The sequence below is a fragment of the Suillus clintonianus genome (genome assembly GCF_016758775.1).
Source record: "Suillus clintonianus strain FC179 chromosome Unknown DEU56scaffold_189, whole genome shotgun sequence".
In the NCBI taxonomy this organism is placed as follows: Eukaryota; Fungi; Basidiomycota; class Agaricomycetes; order Boletales; family Suillaceae; genus Suillus; species Suillus clintonianus.
Window position 1 is genome coordinate 13,290 of NW_024539413.1, and position 25,108 is coordinate 38,397.

The following is a 25,108-nucleotide window of genomic DNA, read 5'->3' on the forward strand; positions in this document are numbered from 1 at the left end:
GATCTTGCATACATCGACTCCCTCAATTTCGGTGAGCCAATGAAAGTGAGAGAGGGTGTGCGAAAAGTCATCGGATTGCACGTTCCTGAATGCGGAGCAGAGCAAAGAGGTCAAGTTACACAGCACCACAATAAGAATGTCGTCCAGGACGAAGTGCCAATTCTCAACCATAGAACGCACGATGATAAGGTTGCGAGTTACAAGATCGTTGAGGAATGTTCAAGGGCAGTGCCATGGGTACGAATAACGGGCTCATCGGTTGGCTGCTGGTACGGCGCAATTATGGTGCATGACATTAATGTATGGTAGACATGTACACAATAAGCATAAGCCTCGTGATCGATATGCTTCACTGAGGTTGTCTCTGGCTCGACTGAAAACTGGTGTTGTGTGCAGAGTCTAGACAGGTCCAGACAAGTCCAGAGTCCAGACGCAGCACACTGGTGTATGATGTAATCAACAATAAGTTAAACGTAAAGTAATTGTGGTCCCGACTCCCCAGCGAGTCGCGACTGACTTTGGTAGTAGACTCCAGCCGCCGCCAATTTTCGTGTCCGGCGTGCATTCGAATATTCACGTTCTGTCCGACTGTACTAATTCAATTGATGTGATCTTACTATTGCAATGAACGCGGAATGCCTGCAAGTCAACGAAATGCCAGTGCTTACAATCATTAAGCTCTCATACAATGGCTGCAAGCCATACAAGGGTCTACAAGAAGGTACAAAGATAGCAAGTGTTTTGCCACGCGATATGCATAAAACCTCGCTGCGTGTACGGATGTGTATCGTGCCTCACAAGTCTTGCGGTGGTTTGTACGAAATGTTGCGCTTGCACACCTTGTACTGCCTGTCGGCGGCCTTGCATGCATCCGGATGTTTTGCTGATGAAGAATATACAAGGACTCATGGCACCTGACACGTTCACGATCAAGTGAACATTGCCAACGTCATCGACTTTCTCACACTTGGCGTTCAGTGAACGAACACTGCGGTCGCTGACCGGCAGAACACTGCTCCAACCTGCACGATGAAGTCCAGAGCAGAATTTCTGTCACTTGCCGAAGAATCACAGTTTTATATCCTGAAATTTTTGCCCTACCGAGATATCCTTCGCTGTACATTGGTGAGCCACGATAATTCATCTACCAATCAATTTGATGTCACTGTCACGGTTGTGTTAGGATCTATGGTCTGACGATTATCCTGCAGGTATGTAGGTCCCTTCGCCAGGTGTACATATCGTACTCCGAGCTTCAGTACATCGTTGAACTCGGCGGTCAACAACTGCTCCATGTCCCCGACACAGATCCCAGCAACCGCACTTCCATCTCTCAGCGCCTAAAACTTCTGAGGGACAGACCTCACGCGTGGCTCAAATTTGGCGTTCAACCTTGCGCAAAAATCTCCATACCAGAACAATTCCACGATGGAGATCAATCAGGATGGGTTGCTAATGGGCATCTCTGCCTCTGGAACAGCAAACAAGGCTTGGTCATGGTGTCCCCGATACTACCAAAGGCCTCACAACAGACAATCAAGCGTGATCCGTCTACAAGGCCGCTGTATTCAAATCCCAACGCACACATATTCGATGTGTTCATGGACCCAGCACAAAACCTGATTGCCATCGCGTATGTCATTACTGATGATCATCTCGAGTCGGGAAACGCAATGTTCTGCATTGAAATTGAAGCCCTGGATGGAAGTGGTATTCATCCCCGAGCTGCTGGACAGACACTATCTCTGTTTGAGCTGCCTGGATATGAGCAGCCCGCCGAGGTGGGCTCAAACCACCTCAAGCTCAAGGGTTTAGGCAGGCATATCGCTTTCAAGTGCTGGCGCTCCCCGCAAAACGATGGACCATGGTATGAGTATACTTCAGACCTGTGGGTGTTGCAGATCTGGGACTGGCAACGCTCAACAACATCCAGTGTGAGGCTCAGTCAGAAATATTAAAGTATCGACAGCTAACGCTCAATTTAGTGCGTCCTCATTGTTGACGACGCAGACCCAGCATATGACGGGGCAACTGATTTTTGTTTCCTCGGAAACGATAGATTGCTTATTTTCGACGAAAAGTTGAAACTGTATTCAATCGAGAATATGTCCCAAGCACCGCAATTCCTGGCTTGCTTCTTGGTGCCTATCACAACATTTACCATAGGGTGCACAGAGTGCGCCCTTCCGATGGATGGCAGCACGCAGCCACAGATGCAAACCGAACAAACGATGTGGACCTCTGACCCAAAAAACCAACTATTGAAATTACGCTTTGACATATTCCGACCACCATCCCTGGATCGTTCGATTCCATTCGACTCGATTTTCATCTTCATCATTTCTACCAGGATTTTCTTCAACACTGGCTTCTCTGGGGACATGAAAGTGGGGATACCGTGGAAAGAATGGGGCCCTTCAAATTCTCGCGCGTTCCGAATGAACAGCAGCTGTGTTGGCGTTAGCGGAAATCGAGTTTTGCTAGCATCCTCTGCAAACGTGTATGGCGCGGAGCATGAATTACAGGTGATGGACTTCAGCCCATTAGCTGTTGAGCGCCGGAAGGGTCTGGGACGAGTAGTGAAAGGACCATCTACGTTAGAAATCAGCAAGCCCAAGTCAGGTGAAGAGGCGACCTTCACGACAAACTTGCCTTACGTCAAGGTTGTGTTGAACAAAACATTCGGCGGTGTCCCGATTTGCAGAATCTGGATTGAACAAGACAGAATTTACATCGTAGGTTCTCCCATTTTTCGAATACGTGAGACATACTGATTACTATCTAGTGTGGTAAATATCGGCACAGATTCAAGCTCGAAGTCATTGAGATAACGTCAAGGGCGGCAGAAGCGGCAGAAATCACACAAGCAGATCTAGAAGCAATCAATCAGTCCTTGTAGCACCACGAAAAATCGGATACAACAATGCTCTCGTTCACAGTTAGCATGTGGAGCTCACTACGTCGTCAGACTAGTACAGATCACCAGTCACTTCTCAAAATAAGAAAACGCGTAATCAGCCATGTTAAGCTTCAACCGAACCAAGTTGGCAGTAGACTATTCACTTCTATGTACATCGTGATCTACAGACTCCCAAAGCCAGATCCAGACGTTTGACTCAAATTTGTGTATTAGGTACTTCAATTTATACATTACTGGCTGGGAATGATAGTAGGATTTGCGGGGAAATGGTGCAACTTTCCAAACGTTTGATCGACTGGCTATCGATTCAACCAATCACGATAGGAAGTTTCAATGGTATGGATTTCGTTTCGTTTCGCTTGGTACTAATACATCGTTTTGAAAGCCAATATGCTCCTCTATTCCTAACACTTGGGACCGGTGAAGACCCAATGATGATCTCATGTGCGTCAATCGGCAGGGCATTCGTCGTCCTCGTAACGCGTGCAGCAGGAATCAGAGCTCAGATTACGGCGAAGGAAGGGTATGAAACAGGTGACAGCATCTCCAAGTCGTGCTTTGCCTCAAAGCATGTCGTGGAGATGCTAGAGCATGTTTTTCATCCTTCGCAGGTTGCTTCGGGGGCGATACTCATCCCCTAGTGTTGAGTTGATCGAGGAGGACGATAAGTGTGCGATACACCTAGTGATTTAGCAAACATGAGCCAGAGTCAAGGGAAGCATAGTGATACTTTACTGGCGGCCCATGACGACTAGTGTGCCCTGTCAGATCTCATGCGCACAAGCAAGGTCCAAATCCGATGGGTATTGTTGAGGTCTGCCTGAGTGCATTCAACGGGGGTGAGATGTAATGAATTTACGCACGAGGGTCTTGACTCTTGCATGTTGAAAGGATTCAAAGGATACGGGCGATGTGACACGTCCAAGTCATCAGTGTGAGATAGAAATTCGCAGCGTTTGTTTGGACTCCTTTGAGTTTGTTTGGGGTTGTTGAAAATGGAAGTTGATCTATGACATTGACAGCGAACACGCCGCACCGGACAAGCAGGAATCAACGTTTCAGCCATTGCATCATATCAATTGTATTACATCAATCATTATGATGTACATCCGGTGCAGTTATAGTAATATGCAAACCATGGCTATGCACGGATAAGACCCATCCCAGATGGGCACCTAAAATACAAATAGACAAGGTATCCACGAATCAGAACGAACATGTGCACAATAGCGAGTGGCTAGCTCCGAGGGGAGCTGAAATGAGAGTAAACGTGAGCGAAAGTGAGTTAAGAGAACGTGGTGTGGATAACTGAATCGTTGATGTCGTGTGATGAGGCACGCAGTGCCATGAGGCTTCAAGCCTTGTTGTATGATAGTCATGAGGGAGGGGGACGTCAAGCCCACCCTCGCCATTTAATTCAGTGCGAACGGATGAGTCTCCGCTTGAGCATCCGCTTGTTCCTGCTGTTTCGTTTGACAGCATCCTCGTTGGTGGAACGGCTACTAAGCATGCATGTCCCTGTCGCCGTTGGACTTGGGGAGGCAGTAATAGTGGAAGAAGGGACATTGGAGAAGGTCGATGTAGTCCCTACCGAGGAACCCGATGCAGAGCCGCTGGAGGTAGGCGCAGGGGCAGTAGAGCCCGAGCCGGTGCTCGCAAAGGTTGCGACAGGAGGGCCGGGGAATGTGTATTGAATGGGTGGGTTGTAAATCTGGGCGACGATCAGTGATATGTTCAAACCAAAGTCAACATCAGGAAACTAGCTCACGTTTGGTGTCAGGATACCAGGATCGGTATCAGAGTAACAACCAGGGAATGTGCACTCCTCGCTCGACGTCGGGCCCTGAGTCTGGTCACCACCAATTTGGAGTTGAATGCACGCAGGGTAGAACTCAGCACCTCCCTGCGACATCGCAAGTTGGAGAGAGATAATTTCCGAGCGAAGCAGGTAATTTCCGGGTGCAAGGGTGCTCGGGATCGTCACGTTTACGGGAGCTCGAGATTCTGCGAAACACGTGAGTGCAAGCAAGGCAAAGCAAGGAACAGTACTAACCCAGGTTTGCTTGGTACCAGGTACTGCCGTCAGCCTCGAGACCGAGTTCAGATATCTTGAACCACTCGGCGTTCGTCGAGTTGTATGTTGAGCATGAACCATCGCACTTGGCCATGTAGTGCATCAGTGGGCCTGTGTTATGCGGCCACTGTACGTTCATAGTTACTCACCAATCTACAACATCACATAAAATCACATACATTAGATGATCCGTCAGTGCCGCCGACCCATAGAACCTCGATCTGGGAGCCAGGGTTCGCGTTTCCAACCAGGGAAGCGAACTGAGCGTCTTGCCCACAGTTAGTGGCCGGGTTTGTAGAACCCTTGACGGGACTGTTTGTGCTGACAAGTCGAATGATAGAAGCGGCAGGGGTCCCCACGTTCAAGTTATTGCCCTTGTAGACGGTGCCGTCGATTGTCACTTGTTGTACGAAGCCATGAGCTGAGACGAGAGTGGAGATGGCGAGGGCAGGGAGGAGTTGGACAAGTCTTCGAAGCATCATAGATGAGCGAAACGTATAGGGGTGTCGGGAAAGAGAAGCGATGCGAGGAAGGGCAGGAAGAGGATGAACGTTAACGATAAACAAACTCGCCCTGCGAGAGTTCAAATACGTATTTGTTGAATAGATCAAAACAGGCGATTGCCGTGGTTGTGGTGCACAGACAATAGAGCTTTCTGTTAGACCAGTGAGGGACTATAAGAAGAATTGCGACCGTCTTTTTATAGCCTTGTTGCAGACTAAATCAGAACAATGAATAAAAGGTAATAAGGTGCTTACCATTGTGTGTCCATTTCATTATAGTGTTTGCCCCTTCTGCGTGGTCCTCGCTTCCGCCTCATCAATCAAATCAAAGCTGAAAAAATACTTACATGCCACATGCTGCAGGCGGAACATACACGTATTATTATTGAGGCATTTACAAGTTCCGTTTACCAAGTCATCGGATCAAGTCGTGTTTCTCAGCGCTCCGCTGGCGTGGTTCAGTCGTGGCGTTGACTAGTATCGCATATCGAAACCCAGGGTATCACCTGAGCAAGCTTGGATTAACCGAGCTTTGAGGCAAATCCACAAGGAGAAAGTTGTCGAGTCGCATTGATCTTCGAATTATTATTTAATCGTTCGTTTGAACTTCGGGTAGAGTTTTGTCAGTTTTGTCATAGGAGAAGGCGCAGCAGCGCGTATACAAGTCAGGCAGAAGATCAATCGAAGGAGATGGACATCGTGGTGTGTGTGAGTAGGTGTGTGCCGTGGAAAAATGCAACAATGGAATGTTTGACAACAATTTCTCAGGCTCACTACATAATGGACACGACTCTCATCGACTCTCTCTCATCCAGCATTCGGTCCCCCAACGTTTCTTACATGCTGCTCTATTCGAAGGCACAGGCCAGCACATGTTGCAAGTGAAAACGGGGTTACAGAGATGTTGCTATCGAGATGGCGACGACTCGGAGATGCAGCAAACGTGGGCAGGATGATGGATCGTCTTCCAGCAGCACTTTATAGAAGATAAGCGCTAGGACTGGCGGAGTCGGCTTGAATTGCGCACTTCAGAAGCTCTCAGAAGTGCATATACTTTTTATTGCGCGGCCCGCGATGTTGTCCATCTCCATAGTTTCGATCATTTGGCCAATAATCGAATATTCATGTGTCGAACTCGAGGGAGCTCAAGCTGGTGGTCTCGAAGAAGACGAAACTCTGCGGAACTTCTAGGACCTCCTTCGGATTCTTCTGGGATGCGCCAGCGGTGTTGTTTTCAATCCCGCTTCCCAGAACGTTGGGCTCGAGATTATCAGGCTGATATCTTAGCGATCCTAACTGGTAGTTTGCCCATTTCTTTCCCCGGGATCATCTCCTTATGCTGCATGACTTCTAGACCCAAGAACCACTGATCAATAAAACTCTCGGGCCATTTCCCCCCAAATCGCCATCTTCAGTTGGGCTGGCAGCCTCTCTGCAGTTCGAAGTTCGAACTGTACAGTTCCTATGATCAGCTCGTGGGTAAGATACTCCTTGAAGCTTGAATCATCGTAGCTGTGAGCCGTACGGGGTCGTTCAACCGTTGGCCAAATCGATCAATACCATTACGTAAGTCACACTGGGAATGACCGTCAGCGTGAGTTTCAAATCAAAATTGACAGCACGAAGAATGTTGCTGCAAAGGGTTATCAAGGATAAGACGACCCCTTGATTCGATGATATCGACCCCGAGACTCTCGACCTATGGATGGTGAGTAATCAATCAAGATCTGGCACGTTGATAGTTGGCGCTGATATGATCTCATATTTTGGAAGCTCTGTATCGAGCCGGATAAGCTTGATTCATATCCCACGCCTTGTCGAGCTCCAACTTGACGGTTAAGCGAGATTGATACAGAAAACGATATGAACGGTGAAAAAATGGACAGTTGATCTGATTCAACTGCGCGTTTTTTTTTTAGCTGCCACAGTTTATTTATGGTCGACCCATCTCATGGGGCTCTGTCTGGCTCTGTTTGCCCCCAAACTAAAAGGTACGCAAACGTTTCATTCACTTAAATATCATGATACTTCAACTCAATATTGCCCCCATCATTTCTCAATCAGCGGCGGCCTGCATATTGTTCGATCAACAACAGCACCAATGCGAAAGCGACAACACGACTCACCAGTGCCTATTTTATAAGATATAATTTTGCAGAGGTAATTGTTCAGTCGCTACGTGCAAATTGTTCTTCTCTCGTGTGGTAATTATAACAGATGCTACCATCCGTCTGATGTTACAAAGCGCAGAGGATGTCAATGAGTCATCAGGCGAAAACTGGATGCAAAGCAAACTACTGCTCACAATTTGAACGCAGTGACTGTTTTTATCACAGCAGTTCCTAGCCGTGGTGCAACCTTCGAGATCGGCGCTACATGCACTGACAGACATTATAGATGCTGTCAACGCAACAATAACGGTGAGGAAGGAGAAATGCATCGTTTGTGCGGGGTGGTATGATCTGTTGAGGTGTTCGAGTAATGTCTTTGAGTTAGGGTGGACGGTAGGAAGATGACTTGCTTTTATACTATTGCACAAGTTAACGTTCAGCGTTGTAGACACTAAACAGTGTTTGGTCTGGTAGAATGATTTTGCCTGGCCGATGAAACTGGATGACGAGAATTAGGCAGAATCTATCCCCTCCGGTCAGTTCGCAATGTGTTGAGCTAGTGTCGCCTGGTCTGAAGTGTGCACCTGCTGTCAAGGTACTTATCAGATGCTGCCCCAGAAGCCGCTCCCTTTGCTATTCAGCACTTCGAGCTGGAGTGCTTACCCCGTATCCCTTAGCCACGGGGGTAGTTTTTAGGCATGTTGGTTGAACCCGACAGCTCTGCAGTCTCTTGGTGAACAATTTGAAGTGGTATGTAATGCCGCGCTTCTCTTTGGCATCCCCTAGCCGTGAGTGTAACAAAATGACACCCATCTCATTTTAGCTGTGCGTGCGCGGAGGTTCAGAAGGTCCGATATTCAACTGCTCGTGAAGAGTGGGGTTTCAAATCATTCACCGCCGGACATCCGCGGACAAACTAACTACCCAACCCCCCAAAGAAATCAAGAGACAGAATATATGCCAAGTCCTAACTCTAAAACGACTGAATTGACCATTGAGTAAACTTCACTGACCACTAAATCGACATAACTAACAAAGTCTAACTCTACTAGCTGCAGACGTGTTTCGAATCTTCGCCTTCCGTGGGGTGAGTACTTGAGTACCTGACTCCCATGGAGGAGGAGGGTTCGCTGGCCAGGATCGTGCTATTGTTTCCCTTCTTCCCTGTAAGAATTGTTGCAGGCACGCCTAGAGACTGGTTACGTCATTCACCGCCTTTCTCGCGTTCGTACGCAACCATACCCGCCGCCAGTGTAGTCCCTTCCCCAATTCTACAGTACCTTCTTTTGCCCTGTTTTGCCCTGGACAACTACAAGTTACATGACTGAGGGATCCCTCTGTCAGAGGCGTGTTCAGCCATACCGGGGCGAATCTCGATCATATCCAACAAAGTCATGCGTCAGGATGATGCCGAAAGACGCGAGTGTAGGCTTTAACAAGCTCGTGGGATGCTGAATTAGGGACTAAATGGTGGTGGGTGGTGGCTAATGTAAGGGTCTTGTTGGGGATGTACTTCATGAGAACCAAGCCAGGAGATGTAGAGCAGCTGTCATCGCGGCAAGAAAGAACGCAGCTGGTAGCACAATGATAGAGGCGGGGAATGGTAGATCCCTGAAGGCGGGCGAGACTCATCTATAGTTCTCGACTTTAACTCTAAATGATATCTCATATTCGCAGTACTTATTCTTCGCTTAATGAGCCGTCAAAGAACTCTTTCTCCAATCGAAGACTATAGTGCGAGTAGAAGACGACTTTTTAGTGGCAGCGGACCACGGAATTGGACATCATCCTATGAATGGGTCTGCACGCTGGTGGTTACACTGAGAATAATGTATTTTAGCTATTGGAAAACTGAGAAGGCTGGGTGAGCCTTGCGGATGAAAGCAGTATTAGTGCACATGAACGAGGTTTTGTAGCATTAAATAAACTAGGTCTCACTCAGTTGTATCTTAGATTGTCGTGAAGGAGGAACATAACAGAGCTCAATTTCCATTCACTGCACCGAATACGCCGACACGCTCCGCCAGTAGCTACATGTCTTTAACTCAGTATCTTAGCTTATCACAGATATGGTACATTACTCACGCGCAACGCTCGAGCAAGGCTTTATCGGTCTTGAAAGTATACACGTCGGGCACTCCTACGGATGTCTCATTGAACATCATCTCTGTGGAACCATGTGGCCAAGATTTCCAGGAAGGTGTGATATCCCCTGGAGAGTATCTATCGTCGGGAGTGTTGGACATGACCATAGCCATGAATGAATTCGAGAAAGCAGTGATGAACTGGGAATTGTTGTATGCAGGGCCACCCCTGAAACAGTATACAATTAGAGTAGGAGTTTTGACCCATCACTTCGACTTACCCATACGAAGTGAAATAGTATGAAACATCAGTTGCGTGCAGGCCAGGTGGGATTGCAAACTCGCCCTGCTTTTGCTTGAGTATATATAAATTGCGCCTTGCCTCGAGCTTACCTTCCAAGCCCGCTGTCCAAACACTTTGAGGAGATCATAAGTAGGGCAAACGAATATGGCTGAATCGACTCATGAAATCAGGGCAAGTGATAGATTCCTTGAAAGACACGTACATTCACCCATCACAAGGTTTGCCTGATTAACGTTACTTCCCTGGTCCTGGTACATCGTCACTGCTCCAGCAGCCTGGGCAGAACCAAAGTTCGGGAAAAGCATTTTGACATAATCTGCGACATCTAATGTCGTCGATTGATCCACGAATATGTTCCCCTCGTGCGAATTGGTCATGGCAAGGAGATGGTTCTAATAGGGAAGGGCCTGAGTTTCGCTGTGAGATAAATGCATTCAGAGATCATACACCATTCAAACGACCCTTGCTGATTGTCACGGTAGGCCTCTCCAAGATGAATGTGCCATCAACAACAGGGACGAATACGAACGAGCCAAAGAAGCCGTTGATGTTGATGTTATAATTCAACGTTTCCAGCGTATTGACGTCTGCAGTGCGCAAACAAGAGAGGGTATCCAAACTTGAAGTACAGCTGTGAGTTGAGGGATCAGATCGGGAATGGCCATATGGAACCTTTGAAAGTACTTGCTTTGCTCCATCAACGACCTCATTGTACAGCATCTAGTAATGGCGTTCAGGACTCTGCAGACATCGACCTCATGAACAAAAATCACCTCCGGAATTCGGTCATTATAGTTGTACTGGGATGGCAAGAATGTGGAACTCGTCATGGCAGTACGGAAGAGTGGAGGCTGCGTATTTCCTCCATGAGCAACAAGATGCTGTAGCACGGAGCCGGCACCTGAAACAACGAATGGTAAACAAAAATCATGATGATGAAGAGTGCCTAGCGCAGCTCACCAGCAGACAATCCCCAGATCGTAACCTTCGTGGGGTCGCCACCGAAGCTACTTATCTATACGGGTAAGTTTCCCATCAGCTGAGGTATAACAGACAAGTAAAGATTTCTGCTCACGTAGGCCTGTACCCACTGTAACGCGTAATTCTGGTCGACTCGGAACATGAAGTTCAGCGGAGTCTGGAGGACAATCAGACCATGATAATCACGTACGCAGTCCGGCATTGAGTGCACCCCCTTCTTTGACCGCTTCTCCAGGAAGGAAACCTAATTGGCAGTTTATACAATTTAGTATACATTTTGAAAACCAAAGGAAGCAGTAAGAACGCACCAAATAAACCAAGGCGGTACTGGACTAAGACAGCGATGACACCGTGATTCGATTCCACAATTAGATCTGCCCCAGTATATACGCTTGCAGATCCTCCAATATACCTGAACCAAAATCGTTTCATCGACAGAGGACCATTGTACATGCCACTTACCCTCCTCCATGAATGAAAACGACAACTGGGAGCCCTCCTGACGAAGTGGCCACCACTTCACTCCCAGGAGTGTATATACTACCGGATAACCACCAATTGTAAATGACGTGTTCATCGTTCCATGGGAGGGCTTACTTTAAGAATAAACAGTCTTCAGACATACTGACAGCCCTTTTCCTCATAGAGGCGCTTTCAAGAGGATTCGTCGAAGAGTTGCCTACGGATGCTTGATAACACATATTCGGTTCCGCAGTAGCTTGTTGAACCCCAGAGACGGTTGGTGGAGGCTGCGGGGCTGCCCATCTCAAGTCGCCTATGTGATTGGTGCGTGAGCTGAGATTATGTACAATATACAAGACTGGACGCACCGACTGGAGGAGCCGTGTACCGTATTCCAAGGAAGCTGGTAGTGTTTGTTGCTGTGTCAACTGATCCCTGGTACTGGGCATAACCCAAGTTGACGATGGATCCAGATCCGGTGTTTGTCGGAGCGGATAATGCTTCAAGTGCAAGCAGAAGCTGCGATACGGCCAATAGATTGATTTTCATAGACAGTTTCAATCCCATAGATCGCGCAATGATAAACATCGTTGACCAGGGTGATGAAATGACACAGCCTGACTCACGTGGTATTATAAACATTACGAGAGCGGGGATCCACGTCAACCTTAGCCGCATGGAGCGCAATTGGATTCGAGGACATTGATAGATTCAAGAGCGATCACCGGCATACCGCACAAGACATGATTCCGCTGATTGTGCGGATCAGGTGATATCGAGATCGATATCATATATGAGACAGAGTGCATTTTCTGAAGCGAATGTGAACTCTGCATTACAGCCCCGTCATTATGTCGCCTTTTGAAGTACGAAGTGAGCTGTGACGATGAATGATCCGGATTCCGGGCAACAAAAGTGCGTATGACACTAGGACAGAGGATATGTACTTACTCCAATTTCCAGAATCCATCCGCCACACGCCGTGACACGAAGAATCATCGATCATCGCTACCGAGTATGGTGGTTTGCTTCAAGATCGATGTGTATTCTGCATCCAATCGTAGCCACATGGGGAGAACGACCATCTTCCTTCGATAGTAGGTCTGGAGGCTAGAGCCAAGGGCGACTTAGCACTGGCAGTTCACTGGTCACCGTCCAGAGCAGTCCAGAGCTGACTCAGCGATAAGTTAAAAAGTTCTTCTTCTTCTTATATAATCGCTCATACAATCTTCTCTCCGAGGTAGCCTCACTCAAGGTAGCTCATGATCAAGGTGCGATCCCGACGAGATGAATACGTGTGTGAGATTATCTATGCAATCATCTTCTAGGGATCGCACCTTAAACGCATAACCATCTCACCTTCTTTGTCTCAAATTAGCAGGCCTTTCGAGCTTAGCAAGAGATCATGATGGAGCAAGAATTGGAGTTTGAGAAATGGCGTGCAGCTCTTGGAAGTGGTAGTGTCTATTCGGATGGATTTTCAGAGTGGTATGTTCTGACATGTCTCAACTTATTTACTTTCGACTGTCCAGAAACTGCATCGGCGAATCTGGGCCAACAAATGGTTCTGGGCAATGTTAATGCGTCCATGACTCTAGGGCGACGTTGCCACGTTTACCTCTCCACCCAAGTTCGGGGGTGTTTGCGACACAAATTGAAATACTGCGGTCGGCCCTAGATGGTATTTACTCTCCTCTGGATCGCCTCCTTTTGCTACCTGATTTTTAGATTCGAGGACAACCATGACAAATCATTCGTCAAGAAGCGCCGCGGCCTCGTTCGAAGGAGTGCCCACTATTGAGTCGCTCATGCCATGCTTTAAACATATGGCACCTTCATTTGGTTGGGCCGGCGGGCTCCTACAATGGCGGTTCGTACATACTACAGGTCAGATAAGTGATAATTTGAATTGTGAATGGTAACTGACAATCGCAGCCAAATTAAACGCACATCAACATCTTTATGTAAGTTGTTCGACCACTGTTGGGTTTCTGGGAGGCATCTTTACAGTGAGTGGAACAAAATCAAACCTGGTCTCATTTTTAGCGGTACGTGCACACCCGATCTCAAGTAGTCTCTAGTAGTAGTAGCCAAACCTTGAAAGAAGTCTTCGAGATTCACTTTAGAAACCTAGATATGTATGACAAAGTACCAGCATACCGGTATTCATACTATTTACAATGAGTGGCTCAGAGAGAGGTAATGTCTAACGGTTATGATGAGCTAATAGGGCATCGAGGAATAAGCCAGTTGGGGTAAACGCGAAGGCCTTCCGAATTCCGGTCCCGAAGTGCCTGACTGTAAGGGTCAAATCCCGTAGTGCGTGAATGTGACTGGATGCATCTATTCAGAGATGAACTCGACTTCCGTGGTATACTTAGGGCATCCCGATTATACGATGATCGGAAAGATCGTGTCGGTAATAGCAGTAGGGGAGGGACTCCTGAGATTGGAGACTGCGGTGCTGATCCGTTCCTAGACAATGGGCCATTACCGCAAGATCGTCGACAATGAGATTACGCAGCTTCGATCCGTCGTTCCCTGAAACTCCATATCGTAATCATCGGTAACTCCGTTTTCATTGGCAAGGTCCAGTCCCATGTCCTGACCTAAATTGTGCTGTTTGAGACCTCTCTATGTAAGCGACAGCTCGTCCTTTCGGAGCTCCCAAATTGCCACTGAAAGGCTCAAAGATACGTACTCTACCCCAATTCCACTCCAAAATGATCGTAACCACGGGAGTATACCATTTCGACAGGCGCTCAGAAGTTATAATAAGACTTCAGCGCCTTGGGCATGTCCTGATGTTCTACGGGAAATTCGTTAACGGCGCGACTCAAAGGAAAAGAAAAGTATCATCAAGTTCTTTAATTGGACTGTGGTACTCGCCCGAGGCATGGCAGCTTCTGCGCCCGTAAGGGAGACGCACTCGAAGATATGGCATGCAAATATTTACCCGGCGGCTGGAACATGGTAGTTACGGAAGCCCTTGGCATTAATATCGAGGATGAACCCTTCGTGCAATGAACCGGCTTGTATCTACCATTCAGCAAGATGTCTGTCTTCGACCGTTAGCCACTGGAGGAGGGCTATGTTCATGGGGATAAGATTGGGCTGGTAGGGTGAACGGTGAGATTTATTATCCCTTTGGCATTATTTTCCTCATCCTCATGATGCGTGTGACGGGAGTGATTGCCGTGCTATGTGTTCCGAGGGCCAACGCTCGATCAAGAAGGTGGATGGAGGTCGTGGCCAAACCACAAGACCCGTGCTTACATAACTCTAGAGTTGCCTATTATGCACAGCATCCCCAGCACAGCCACTTGTACTCCTGTTTTCGACAATGCTTCAGAACGTGTTTTCGCACTCCTGATATCGAGCGCTTTAGATCCTGATCCTTATCTTTGTTTCGTTATTCGCGATCATTTAGGGGTGATCGAGTGCATGCGGAGGCAACGAGGCATAAATGCTGAGCATACCTTCTGGTTTCTCTTTCTCCTACAGCTTTGTCGATCCATTTCAGCTGCATATTCAAAGGGGGGACAGAGTCTCCTCTGGCTACTAAACATTCTTTGGGAACTCATCAAGTTGCTTCTAGTGCTTGAAATAACATGCCACGACAGTCGATCAAGAAGGTCGATGCTGCCTCGAAGGAACCGTGAGTCAACCTGAGACGAACGAGGATAGACTATATAACTGACAGTTATTAGACCAATTTGTATCATATGCAGAGATCCCATAGATGGAGCTGCAATTCCAGTCCCGTGCGGGCACGTCTTCGACCTTGCTTGCATCACCCACCTCTTCCAGTCCTCGGTCCGCGACGACTCCCTGTATCCACCCCGATGCTGTCACAGAAACATTCCCTTCACAAAAGTCCGACGCTACGTCAGTCAAGCATTGATTGCAGACTTCAGGCTCAAGGGCCGAGAAAAGAAAACGATGCACCGGGTATATTGCTCGTCGCCATCCTGCAATCGCTTTCTTGGTGCACTTCACCAAAAGTCGTCACGAAAAGTGTACGATTGCCCAGCCCCAAGTTGTTCCACCCGTACGTGTGGAAAATGCCGTACCAAGTACGAGGGGGTTGGGAATCACAACTGCGTCATTGACGCAGCAACCCAACAAGTTCTTGATATTGCTCAAGCATCAGGTTGGGCAAGATGCCCAGGATGCGCCCATTTGATAGAGAAGGTCGCTGGCTGTAATCATATGGTTTGTCGTTGTGGAACAACGTTCGATTACGCCTGCAAGTAATAGTACTGACAGAATTCACTTTTTCACTTGCATTTACACGTCTATGCACTTTCCATCAACTTTACAAGGCTCAAAAGACGAGGAACTTTCAATATGTAGAGTAGCCTCTATGATAGAGTTTTTGCCTTTTTCTCAAGCAAGCATATGTTTTCCATTACCACATTTCATTATGCAATTTCTACGCTTATTACCTTGCTTATCGTAATGGAGGACGGAGCCGTTTGGCACGATCTACCTCGATCGTGGGTGCCACAGCGCGTGCTAGGATCGTCATTATAATGATTTAGTCCACGGGAAGTATAAAACAGCACAAGCACGACATGAAAATCATCAAGTCTTGCGACGCCACGAGGACGGACGCGTCTACATAAATGCATGAAAAGAGCGGTAGACGCACAGCATTCGACGATGATAACAAGAAAAAAAACTATGAACGAGAGTCCAGTAAGTATCAAGCGTCCATCTCTTCAGCACTCCTCCTCTACCAGCCTAAGTATCCCTCTCAGCACTCAAACTTTGACCGCGCTTGCGGCGGAGTATAGGTATACTGATTCTCCGAGGAAGTTTCGGTGTACTTGGCTGACGTTTTGGTTTTGGGCTCGTGGGCTCTGCAGGTGTGCTGGGTGCGCGTATCAAAGCAGGAGCACCTGATAAAATCGAATGGCTAGGTTGACGCGAGTTCGTCGTGGATAGACTAGACCTGCTCGCACTAAACATCGGGGAGCTCAGGAGACCTGACTTGCGAGGAGCGCTAGAGGATCCATCGTCCCGTACAACTTTTGGTGTCGTAGGCAAGGGCGGAGGCTCTTCAGCGCGGGTAGACCGGCCCTTCAAGTGAGGTGCACTAGGATGGTGTCTGACGCTGTGTTCGCGATCGCCGTCAGGATGATATTTCTGCATCATCGGTGAACTTGGCTGATGCCTCAGCTTCTTCTCCTGGTCTGTAGGCTGGACATATGCGGGATCGAACGACGCTGACAGCGGGCTCGCGCTCGCGTCACTACCCCTCTGTGTTGCACCGTCCACCAGGCTCGGTCTCCGCGCAAAAGGGGAGAAGTTGAGTTTGCGAGTGAGACTCGCTACACTCGGCCTCCTTGATCGCGGGGCACTCGAACTTCCATCACTTTGGAAGTTGGACTGCACGCTAGGCGTCGTACGATGCGCTGGGAAGCTATGCTGTGTCGGAATACGAGGGCTCTGCAACGGCAGCGGTGGTGAAAATTCCGGAGTTGTTATCGTACCCCTGCGAAGACGAAGTGGGCTGCGAGGAATCGAACTATCACTAGATCCCTCTTCTGCTACAGGGGAAGCGGGTGGAGCTCGTTTCCACCAGACGCGCGAATGCTGTGGGGATACACATTGACCACTTTGGTCATCGTGTTCGTCGGCTTTTCGAGCGCCTTCTTCACGGCGCTTTTGCTTCTCGACAACGCTACGCACTCCAAGGCCTCTCGCCTTGAGCCATCGTCTACCAAGGCTGTAAGACTTGGACTTGCCAGACGGTATCTCGTCTGGACGTGGAAGGAACACACGAGATCCAAACGTTGGCGTTCCGCAACGTGATGACGAGCGCTCAAGGATAGGGGAAGGCAAAAGTGGTAAGACCGTCGAGATAGGCCTCGAACCCAACGACGACGGCAACTTGTTTGCATACATCTCCTGGGCAGTCTGCGGTCCCTCATGTTCGTCGTCCTCCGAGGGCTCAGCACATTCAAACGACAAATCTATCGCAGGATCCGAAATTGGCCGTCCAGGGAGGATGGCGAACGCATCTTCAGGTATGTCTACAGGTTCACAGACGAGATGCCCGAAATGAGAGCCTTTTGAGTATGTCACGCGTGCTACGCGCCAGCCAGAGGACAGAGTCAGCGCGCAAAACTCGCGGAGCGTGCGTTCCTTGCCATTGAAAATAATGTGCATCTACGCCGCCCAGTCAGTATTTCCCTTACGCGAACAACAATAAAATATTGCGCGTACCACAATGTCCATAGAAAAAGGCGTTGCACTTGCTTTGCCCAAGTTCGGAAGCAGGGGTACAGGTGCCAGAGTGCCATGTGCACCCTCGAGGTGCGCTAGAACAGAGTCGAGCGTCCACTTTTCTCCTTCGGATTTCTGATGTTCGTGCTTTGCGCTACGGACACCCTCATCAACGCATGCTAACGGGAGGACGTGATCCGCGATAATAAGCCTCGTCTCTGGACTGCTCCCAAGCCGTAAGTTGAGCAGCACGTGACGTGCACGAGCGTCAGGCCAGTCATGCAGGACAACGCGGAGTAGGTAGACCGCGGGATGCCGATTGAGGTCTGATGAGGAAAGCGGAGGTTGCGGGAGGAAAAAATCGTGGTCTGTCGGATGCATCGTGAGCAAAACACGCTAAAGTAACTGGGTGGAATGCTTACCATAAAATACGACCTGTCCGCTCTCCAGCATCTCTGGGCACTGCGCACGCCATGCGTCAAGTCCGAGTCCAACGACCACTGGACGGTCCTGGATAATGAAGCGGAACTGCATGTCCTGGTCCTCACAAGCGACAAGCGACTGTCGCGCATCGAGCTCGCCTTGAGAGGACTGCGGCTTCAAATCGGCATGAGAACGTGCAGGTTTGAGATTGGCGGGCTTGAGATCGGCGCGGGAGGTATGTGATTTGAGATCCCCTCGTGAGGCAAAGGACTTGAGGTCGCTCCGAGATTTACGCGGGACCAAATCGTTGGAAGACCGCTGTGGTGTGAAGCTGTTGTTTTCTATGGTATCTTCAGCTTCGTCGCTGCTCACGCTCCCCCGACGTCCAGAGCTGCCTCCAAACGCCCGTGCAAGGATCATCGTCGTGCTCCCAATGCCTCCTCCAACGTCTACTATCGTCGAGCCTCGTGGGAGGGAAAGCCAGTCGAAGCCTGTAGTCAAAAGTGTCAGAAAAGACGCAACTACACAGACGCATAGACAGCAGGAATAGTGTCGTACCAGTCAGAATAGCTCCGGACGCCTCCCACCCACTCGTCCCAATCATCGCCTGCGAGAACCGCTCAAGGCGGAAAGACTTGTGCAACTCACGGCCGCTCTGTGCAGAGGTGCTGATATTCCTCACATGTCCGACTCGATTATGTGCACCCTCATCCTCAGCTGGCACATGATTCCTAACTGTTCCTGCCGGGACACAGCTTGCCACAACGCCGTTCCCACCAAGTGCATCCAATCCCCCGTCCTCTAACCATTCGAAGAAAGGCACAGGCGTGTTGAACGCGAGGTTGAATGCTGGAAGGGGTTCAGGATCAGGTCCCGACCCGGCGCTCCTTCTATCCGTCTCGCTACTCAAGCCTACGTCACTACTAGGCGGCCTCCCCTGGGATACAACACCCGAATTTGTAGACGCAAGCGTAAGCGTCGACACAAGCGACGCACATTTGCTGAGAAGCGCAGAGGGTGTGTTTGGAACGTCGCTTTTGCTATTTGTGGCGTTGTGCAGCGGTGAAGGATGCGGGACCGGCGGGGGGAGTGTAAGTGATGCGATTATAGACGAGGTTTCTGTATGGGGCGTTGTGCCGCGTTTAGGAGAGAGTAAACCAGAGCCGAGGTTCAAAGGTGGTCCAGGGATAGGTGCAGGCATGGTGGCATCCCATAGACAATGGGACGTGCTTTGTTCTGCCACTGGACTGAGCGCATGCGGGACCGTCGCGTGTTCGGGGAGATAGGGATGCGTCTGCGTAGACGAAGTAGTATTGGATGGATGGTCCGAATGAAGACTGGTGAACGATTGGGAGCGTGTATGATGAAGTTGCGCTAAAGGGCTGGATATATGCGCCCTACTAGCCGGAAAGCCGGATATATGCGCATCATCTCCTGTATGTTGTGTTCTGAGAGCGGATATATGCGCGTCATTGCCATCTATGGGCATTGAAGGAGCGCTCCCAGGAGGAGCTGAAGGAAGTTGAACACCTGTAAACGCCTCCGTAAGGTACGCAGCTGACTTGAACAGTTCATCAGTACTGGGCATCTTTACTTTAGAAATCAACACGTCCAGAAACGCAAATGAAAACGCACCACATTCCGACGAAAGCGGCGATGCCAGACGTGTCTTCATATTTTTTCTCGGGACTATCAACGGATGTAAGTGAGGGAGGAGAAGAGAAGGCGACGACGTACTGTGCAAAGACATCTGCCACGCTCTTGCCGCTGTCAAGCAGGCTCGCAACGCGCGTTAATGCGAAGGTGTCTGGAGCTGTTTCACGCAGAATGTGATGAGTCGAAAGCAGGCGTAGGGGGTGGGCTAAGGGCGAGGAGTTAGCCGATCCCCTCACCGGGAAGAAAATAAGAGAACGGCGTGAATTTACAAGTGACGACCAGGAACAAGCTCAGAACGAATAACGAGATGTAACTAAAGATAGATAGAACGGAGAAGAGACCCACCTAAGCGCACAGAATCTACGCAGCGAATGCCGCCGGTGCGTTCTGTGATGATGCGTGAGATGTCCTTGACATGCACGCCCTCTAGTTGGAGTGCCTTTTCCTCCGCCTTCGTCGGAGCATCTGGTCAATTTTGTAGAATGACAGGCATGGCAGGAGCAGGAATGGAAGGGAGATGTGAAAACACCGGGGAAGATGAGACGAGGACGCATAAATGGAGATAGCAGGAAGCGGGAAGGAAAGAAATTGAAATTGAATGACAGACGGCGATCAGTACACCCCGCGATCAAGGGAGGAAAATGAGGTACGCACCCCGAGTGAAACTTGGGTGTGACGCAAGGCCCTTGACGGAGTCCTTTGATCCGTTACCCAAAGCACTTTGGTCGCCAATAACGGGCTCGCTCTGGGACTGTAGCTCCGCGATAATACGGAGTTCGGAAAGAAGCCGTTGGCGGTCGTCCTCTGCATCTCGCAGAATTTCGACGATGTGTAGATGTTCAATGAGACGCAAGCATGCTGGAAGGGTGTACTGAAGGTGAAAAAAATATCAGAATCTAGGTGGTACACGACGCAAGAAATAAATTGAAATGAGCGCAAAACTCACCACCATGCTCGCGTCGGACATGAACAGAAATGGTTTCTGTACTATGCTGGCAATCTGGCCAGCAGCAGCTATGATTCGTGTGGCTGCAGCGGTTGCCGCTGGGCAAGCAGCGAGTTGCTCGGCTTGTGATGACGCAACATATGGAAGAGATGGTGAAGGGTAGTCGTGCTGAAGGTTAGATACCGGTGAGAGTGGTGTCCCATAGGAGGACGTATGGGTGCTAAAGGTAGAAGACATGGGCGTAGCGGGCACCGACACCGGCTCTGGAGAATCTGGAAAGGCGGGTGATGAACATTGGGAGGAATGGGGAGTGAAAGAATTTGAAAAAATGCGATGTATATCGTCGAGAGCGTCGCCCATGATGGCATGCAGCGCCCGGAGGGTTGCGAATGTTGGGTTTGGTGTCATCGGCGGATCAAGCCAGGGTCGGCGATGGTGCAAGTAGCACAGACACAAGGAGAACTAGTTCTCTTAGAGAGTGCAAAGCAGAGAGCGCAACGAAGCGAAAGGAAAATACATGCACGCGATACTTCGCCGCACGTCAAACAGGACCCGAGCTCACGTTGTCTGAATAACTAAAATCGATACATACGCCCTGTCCGACGTATTCGAATTCGTGCGAGGACATATTAAATATTCAGGACAGACTAGAGAACGAACCCCACAGCATGCGTTCTATTCGACAATCAGAGAAGCACCAGTGACCAGAAGCACAAACAAGCCAAATAGAAATTCCAGGTGTAAATCAGGTAGATATCGATATGGTGAACCGTATGCAGCATGAACCCTATAAGGTCATTCAGAGACGCGTCGATCCAGAATGAACATGGGCAAAAGCAGGTTGGAAGTCAATCCAGGGCGTCGACAGCATGGAACCAGCGACGGGAGAAGAGAACCAAAAGAAAATCGGGAATTGCCGGTGGCGTACCGTTTTCTTTCACGTCCACGGTTTCACCCACTTCCTCAACGACTACTCTTTTCACTGCTGAGCTCCTTGTGTTCGTGATACTACATAATGCTATGTTGTTTCAAGAACACGAGGAAGTTCTCATTTTCATGGATCATAAGTCCGATCTCATGCAATCAAGCACTTATGGCTTGTGCTGGAAGAAACGTAGGATGTCCCTTGTTGTTCGTTAGCAAGCAACTACATCTCCATCTGCCAGCTTATCCTACGGGTATGACCACTGGAGACTGGGGTGTGCGCTAAAATTACAAACAATAGATCAAACGCGAAGGAACAAGCTCGCCGTCGTGTCGAAGGTCCCGCCACTTAACGACTACTTCCGTATCTATGGTTATTCTCTTTCACTCAGCGCATGTGTTTGCCCTTGGAGCCGTGGCGATGGTTTAAAAGAGAAGCGCGGCGTTTCATACCACTCCAGATCGTCCGCGCTCCAGCAGTCGCAACTTACCAAGTTACCAACATCCCTCAAACCGTTCCCATGGCTAAGGGAACAGAAGGTAAACACTTAAGCTCGAAGTGCTGAATAGAAGAGGAAGTGGTCTTCGAGGCAGCATCAAACAAGATATCACCTCGGCAGCAGGTGTGCATGTCTGTTTTTCCTGCTCCACAGGTGAATGGGCGAAGCAGGCCTAGGTACGTGCTTCTGTTTCTTTTTCACAAATGACCGGAGAGGATATGTTCTGCCTAAACTCTCGTCGTGCAGTATCCTCCGCCAGGCATATTCATTCTGCCACTGTCTGCAACGCTGAGTGTCAACATTTGCGACAGTATAAAAACAAGACATCTTCCTACCGTCCACCCCATTTCAAACAGATTACTCGAGCACCTCAGCAGACCATACAAGCAATGCGTTTCTCCTTCCTCGCCGTTATTGTCGCATTGACACGCTGCTGTTTAAAAAATAGACAGAGCCAATATTGAGTTCGCGTACTATTGCATACCTGTTGGTCTCGGTGTCAATAGAGCCCCATGTGTCGGTCATAAATCAATGCGTGAAAGCTAAAAGACGTGCAGTTCAGTCAAATAAAGTGTCTATCCTCTCACTGTCTATTTATCGCTCACTTGACAAGGCATGCAGTTGTCCATGCCGTTTTTTGTGTCAGTCTCGTTTAAATGTCGAGTGGGATCTCGACAAGACTTAATCATCGGCTAAATTCAGTGTTCCAGATCTTAGTCAATCACTCACCATCCATGGGTCGAGAGAGCCAGGGTCCACATCATCAAAACCGAGGGTCTTCTGCTCCTCAAAGACCTCTTCAAAGCAGCGACATTCTCCGTGTTGTCAAATTTCTTGTGAAAGACACGCTGACGATCATCCCAGAGACCAAATAATTAAACTGCAGCGCGTTCCACAAGTATCGAACAACTCATATATTGATGTTGACTCGTTTGAATTTGGCTGCGATTGTCAGCCACCCTCATAGTTCAAATTATCACTCATCTTGGCTGTGACATGTAGAATGTGCTTAAAAAAATCTGTGGCGACAGCTCAGAATAGTCAGACTTGAGGTGAAGACGCAATAGATAAGTCGAAGAGTCGTTCCACGCAAGTAACCGCCGAGTGACATAGACACAAGAATGCCGCGGGTCTACAAGACTATAGTACTGGGGGCTCTTGTTAGGTTTCTGCAAGTACGACACGTGAAATAAATAAAGCAGGCTCAGCAACATACGGAAACCAACAGGGTACCAATAATTGAGAAGGGGAGAATTCAAAGGCGGGGAAAGAACATGTGAATACTAGGAAGGTATTGCTTGCTGGCAATGGCAGATGCCACATATTTCCTCTCTTCCAAGATCTCCATGTTTCGAGCGGCAGTAAAATCCGCTTAGAAGCAAACACAGTGATCAACTCCTGACGCATACAAAGAGGTTCTAATACCACGCCAGTAAGTTATGTAGTTAATCCAGGATGCAAACTACTCATAAGTACTCACGCATTTTGGCGTTTTGCAGTTGCGGCAGTCACTATTGTGCTTGCACGCGAAAGGACAGCTCTCAGGTTCAACGTCACTGGCGTATGCAAATGCTGTCAAAGCAGCAACGACAGCGAGGATAGGAAAGAAACGCATTGTTTGTGAGGATGTGATCTGGGATTGATATGTAGTAGGAACTTGAAGACAGCCTGCTTTTATGTGCCCAGTACTGCATTTCATGGCGACAATAGGAGGAACCATTCTACAATGCCCGTAGATATTTGAATTCTAAATGGAATGTTCAATTCAATTGCTTGCCACTTGACCTTACCCTTGCGTAAGTTACCTCCGATGAACCCTTTGCCAAATTTGTGTCCGCAGCGCTGTGGGCTAGACCTTTGCATGAGGGACGTCCTGTGTATCTCGCGAGCACGTCGGAGAGAAGGGCCGTGCATCATGGAGCAGGAAATACTCAACAACCAAAATGAGCGTATCGTACAGGCTTTGTTCTGTCTCCATAATTCATGCTCATGTGCTGTTTACGTGTACGTTGTTGCGTGCGTAGCACCGGACCCCGTTGAGGTGTCACACTGTCATTGGAGGGGATATGTTCTGCCTAAACCCTCGTCGTGCAGCACTCCACGGAAGGTATGACCGTTCTGTGGCCGAAACTAAATCTGTCTGCAACACTGACGTTAACTGTCGCCAGAGTATAAAAGCAAGCAAGCTTCCTACCGCGCATCCCATCTAAACAGATCATTCGAGAATCTCAGCAGATCATACCACCTCGCACGAAAAAATGCGTTTCTCCTTCCTCGCTGTTATTGTTGCGTTGACAGCGTCCATGTCTGTCAGTGCATGTCAGGGAGCGCTTCAGAGTTGCACAACAACAAGTGATTGTTGTAAAGGCTTGACCTGCGCCTCATTCGGTGTGAGTAGGAGTAGTTTGCCCCGTATCCAGCTGCCGTTTCATGACTCACCATTTGCGCCTTGGAATATCAGGGAAACCTGGAGAAGGTTGATAAAATCTGCGCCTAGAGACACTGAGTTTCTTTAGAAAGTGTTAACTCCAAGTCGTGTTTCCGCTTTGGCATTGGTTCTGTTGTTGATCAACACTACGTATGACGCCGCTTATTGAGAAATGGGTAGAGGTAATATGGAGTTGAAGTAGATATGTCAAGCTTAAGTGAATTTTGAAGCGTGCGTACTTGTTGGTCTCGGTGTAAATTTAGTGCCCCATATGTGGGTCGGAAATTGTGTGTCGGCTAAAATTTCAAGCGAATCAATCAACTCTTCACTGGACCATCCGTCATTAGCCGTCATTCGCTTCACTTGACAAGGCATATGCATGCAGCCATTCATGCCGTGTTGCGTGTCAGTCTTGATTGACTGTCTACTTGGAGCTCGACAAGACCTGAGATATGAATCATCAGTTTGTCCGCTTCGATACAGACCTCCCAAGATATGAAGTCATATCAACACCAACCACCAGCGTACCAGACTTGATTGATCACTCACTATTCGTAG

The 25,108-nt window shown here is 48.8% G+C and overlaps 6 protein-coding genes across 6 annotated transcripts; 3 read left to right on the forward strand and 3 right to left on the reverse strand.

Annotated features, from left to right (window-relative positions):
• The first annotated feature begins 927 nt into the window (after positions 1-927).
• On the forward strand, positions 928-3,043 carry DEU56DRAFT_204464 (uncharacterized protein). The gene is made up of 4 exons (XM_041345056.1): positions 928-1,125; positions 1,212-1,934; positions 1,986-2,735; positions 2,786-3,043. The coding sequence occupies exons 1-4, from the start codon at positions 1,030-1,032 to the stop codon at positions 2,897-2,899; spliced, it is 1,683 nt and encodes a 560-aa protein (XP_041201076.1). The 5' UTR covers positions 928-1,029; the 3' UTR covers positions 2,900-3,043.
• A 1,163-nt stretch (positions 3,044-4,206) lies between these two features.
• DEU56DRAFT_204516 (glycoside hydrolase family 61 protein) lies at positions 4,207-5,804 on the reverse strand. The gene is made up of 5 exons (XM_041345057.1): positions 5,753-5,804; positions 5,174-5,701; positions 4,974-5,121; positions 4,689-4,924; positions 4,207-4,631 (listed from the first exon to the last, which is right to left on the reverse strand). Exons 2-5 carry the CDS (start codon positions 5,474-5,476, stop codon positions 4,338-4,340), a joined length of 981 nt encoding a protein of 326 aa, XP_041201077.1. The 5' UTR covers positions 5,477-5,701; positions 5,753-5,804; the 3' UTR covers positions 4,207-4,337.
• Positions 5,805-9,350: 3,546 nt separating this feature from the next.
• Positions 9,351-12,269, reverse strand: DEU56DRAFT_843178 (Alpha/Beta hydrolase protein). Its single transcript, XM_041355069.1, has 15 exons — positions 11,808-12,269; positions 11,575-11,752; positions 11,440-11,517; positions 11,286-11,389; positions 11,168-11,221; positions 11,072-11,109; positions 10,957-11,011; positions 10,770-10,897; positions 10,685-10,716; positions 10,444-10,627; positions 10,199-10,388; positions 10,086-10,144; positions 9,974-10,038; positions 9,694-9,921; positions 9,351-9,638 (listed from the first exon to the last, which is right to left on the reverse strand). Exons 1-15 carry the CDS (start codon positions 12,115-12,117, stop codon positions 9,602-9,604), a joined length of 1,740 nt encoding a protein of 579 aa, XP_041201078.1. The 5' UTR covers positions 12,118-12,269; the 3' UTR covers positions 9,351-9,601.
• Positions 12,270-12,844: 575 nt separating this feature from the next.
• On the forward strand, positions 12,845-13,953 carry DEU56DRAFT_762114 (uncharacterized protein; the record flags this gene model as incomplete). The annotated part of the gene is made up of 7 exons (XM_041350638.1): positions 12,845-12,927; positions 13,038-13,120; positions 13,168-13,309; positions 13,409-13,448; positions 13,486-13,487; positions 13,670-13,758; positions 13,793-13,953. 7 exons carry the CDS (start codon positions 12,845-12,847, stop codon positions 13,951-13,953), a joined length of 600 nt encoding a protein of 199 aa, XP_041201079.1.
• Positions 13,954-14,747: 794 nt separating this feature from the next.
• DEU56DRAFT_896517 (uncharacterized protein) lies at positions 14,748-15,945 on the forward strand. The gene is made up of 2 exons (XM_041356423.1): positions 14,748-15,097; positions 15,150-15,945. Exons 1-2 carry the CDS (start codon positions 15,051-15,053, stop codon positions 15,694-15,696), a joined length of 594 nt encoding a protein of 197 aa, XP_041201080.1. The 5' UTR covers positions 14,748-15,050; the 3' UTR covers positions 15,697-15,945.
• A 1,536-nt stretch (positions 15,946-17,481) lies between these two features.
• On the reverse strand, positions 17,482-20,935 carry DEU56DRAFT_749497 (S-adenosyl-L-methionine-dependent methyltransferase; the record flags this gene model as incomplete). Its single annotated transcript, XM_041349444.1, has 12 exons — positions 17,482-17,616; positions 17,674-17,790; positions 17,848-17,999; positions 18,096-18,201; positions 18,469-18,587; positions 18,655-18,749; positions 18,903-18,994; positions 19,625-19,676; positions 19,732-19,778; positions 19,830-19,983; positions 20,505-20,623; positions 20,699-20,935. Coding segments are annotated over 12 exons (1,425 nt in total), but the record flags the coding sequence as incomplete, so codon positions are not given.
• Between the last annotated feature and the right edge of the window lie 4,173 nt (positions 20,936-25,108).

Bases quoted from the DNA above. Each gene is read 5' to 3' on its own strand.
- DEU56DRAFT_204464 (XM_041345056.1), top strand. From the start codon at position 1,030: ATGAAGTCCAGAGCAGAATTTCTGTCACTTGCCGAAGAATCACAGTTT. The intron at 1,935-1,985 runs GTGAGGCTCAGT...CGCTCAATTTAG, and splicing joins AACGCTCAACAACATCCAGT to TGCGTCCTCATTGTTGACGA. The intron at 2,736-2,785 runs GTAGGTTCTCCC...ATTACTATCTAG, and splicing joins AACAAGACAGAATTTACATC to TGTGGTAAATATCGGCACAG.
- DEU56DRAFT_204516 (XM_041345057.1), bottom strand. From the start codon at position 5,476: ATGATGCTTCGAAGACTTGTCCAACTCCTCCCTGCCCTCGCCATCTCC. The intron at 5,122-5,173 runs GTATGTGATTTT...ATGAACGTACAG, and splicing joins GCACTGACGGATCATCTAAT to TGGCCGCATAACACAGGCCC. The intron at 4,632-4,688 runs GTGAGCTAGTTT...ATCGTCGCCCAG, and splicing joins CTGGTATCCTGACACCAAAC to ATTTACAACCCACCCATTCA.
- DEU56DRAFT_843178 (XM_041355069.1), bottom strand. From the start codon at position 12,117: ATGCGGCTAAGGTTGACGTGGATCCCCGCTCTCGTAATGTTTATAATA. The intron at 11,753-11,807 runs GTGCGTCCAGTC...CCAATCACATAG, and splicing joins GTACACGGCTCCTCCAGTCG to GCGACTTGAGATGGGCAGCC. The intron at 10,628-10,684 runs GCAAGTACTTTC...CTCAACTCACAG, and splicing joins GAGGTCGTTGATGGAGCAAA to CTGTACTTCAAGTTTGGATA.
- DEU56DRAFT_896517 (XM_041356423.1), top strand. From the start codon at position 15,051: ATGCCACGACAGTCGATCAAGAAGGTCGATGCTGCCTCGAAGGAACC. The intron at 15,098-15,149 runs GTGAGTCAACCT...GACAGTTATTAG, and splicing joins GATGCTGCCTCGAAGGAACC to ACCAATTTGTATCATATGCA.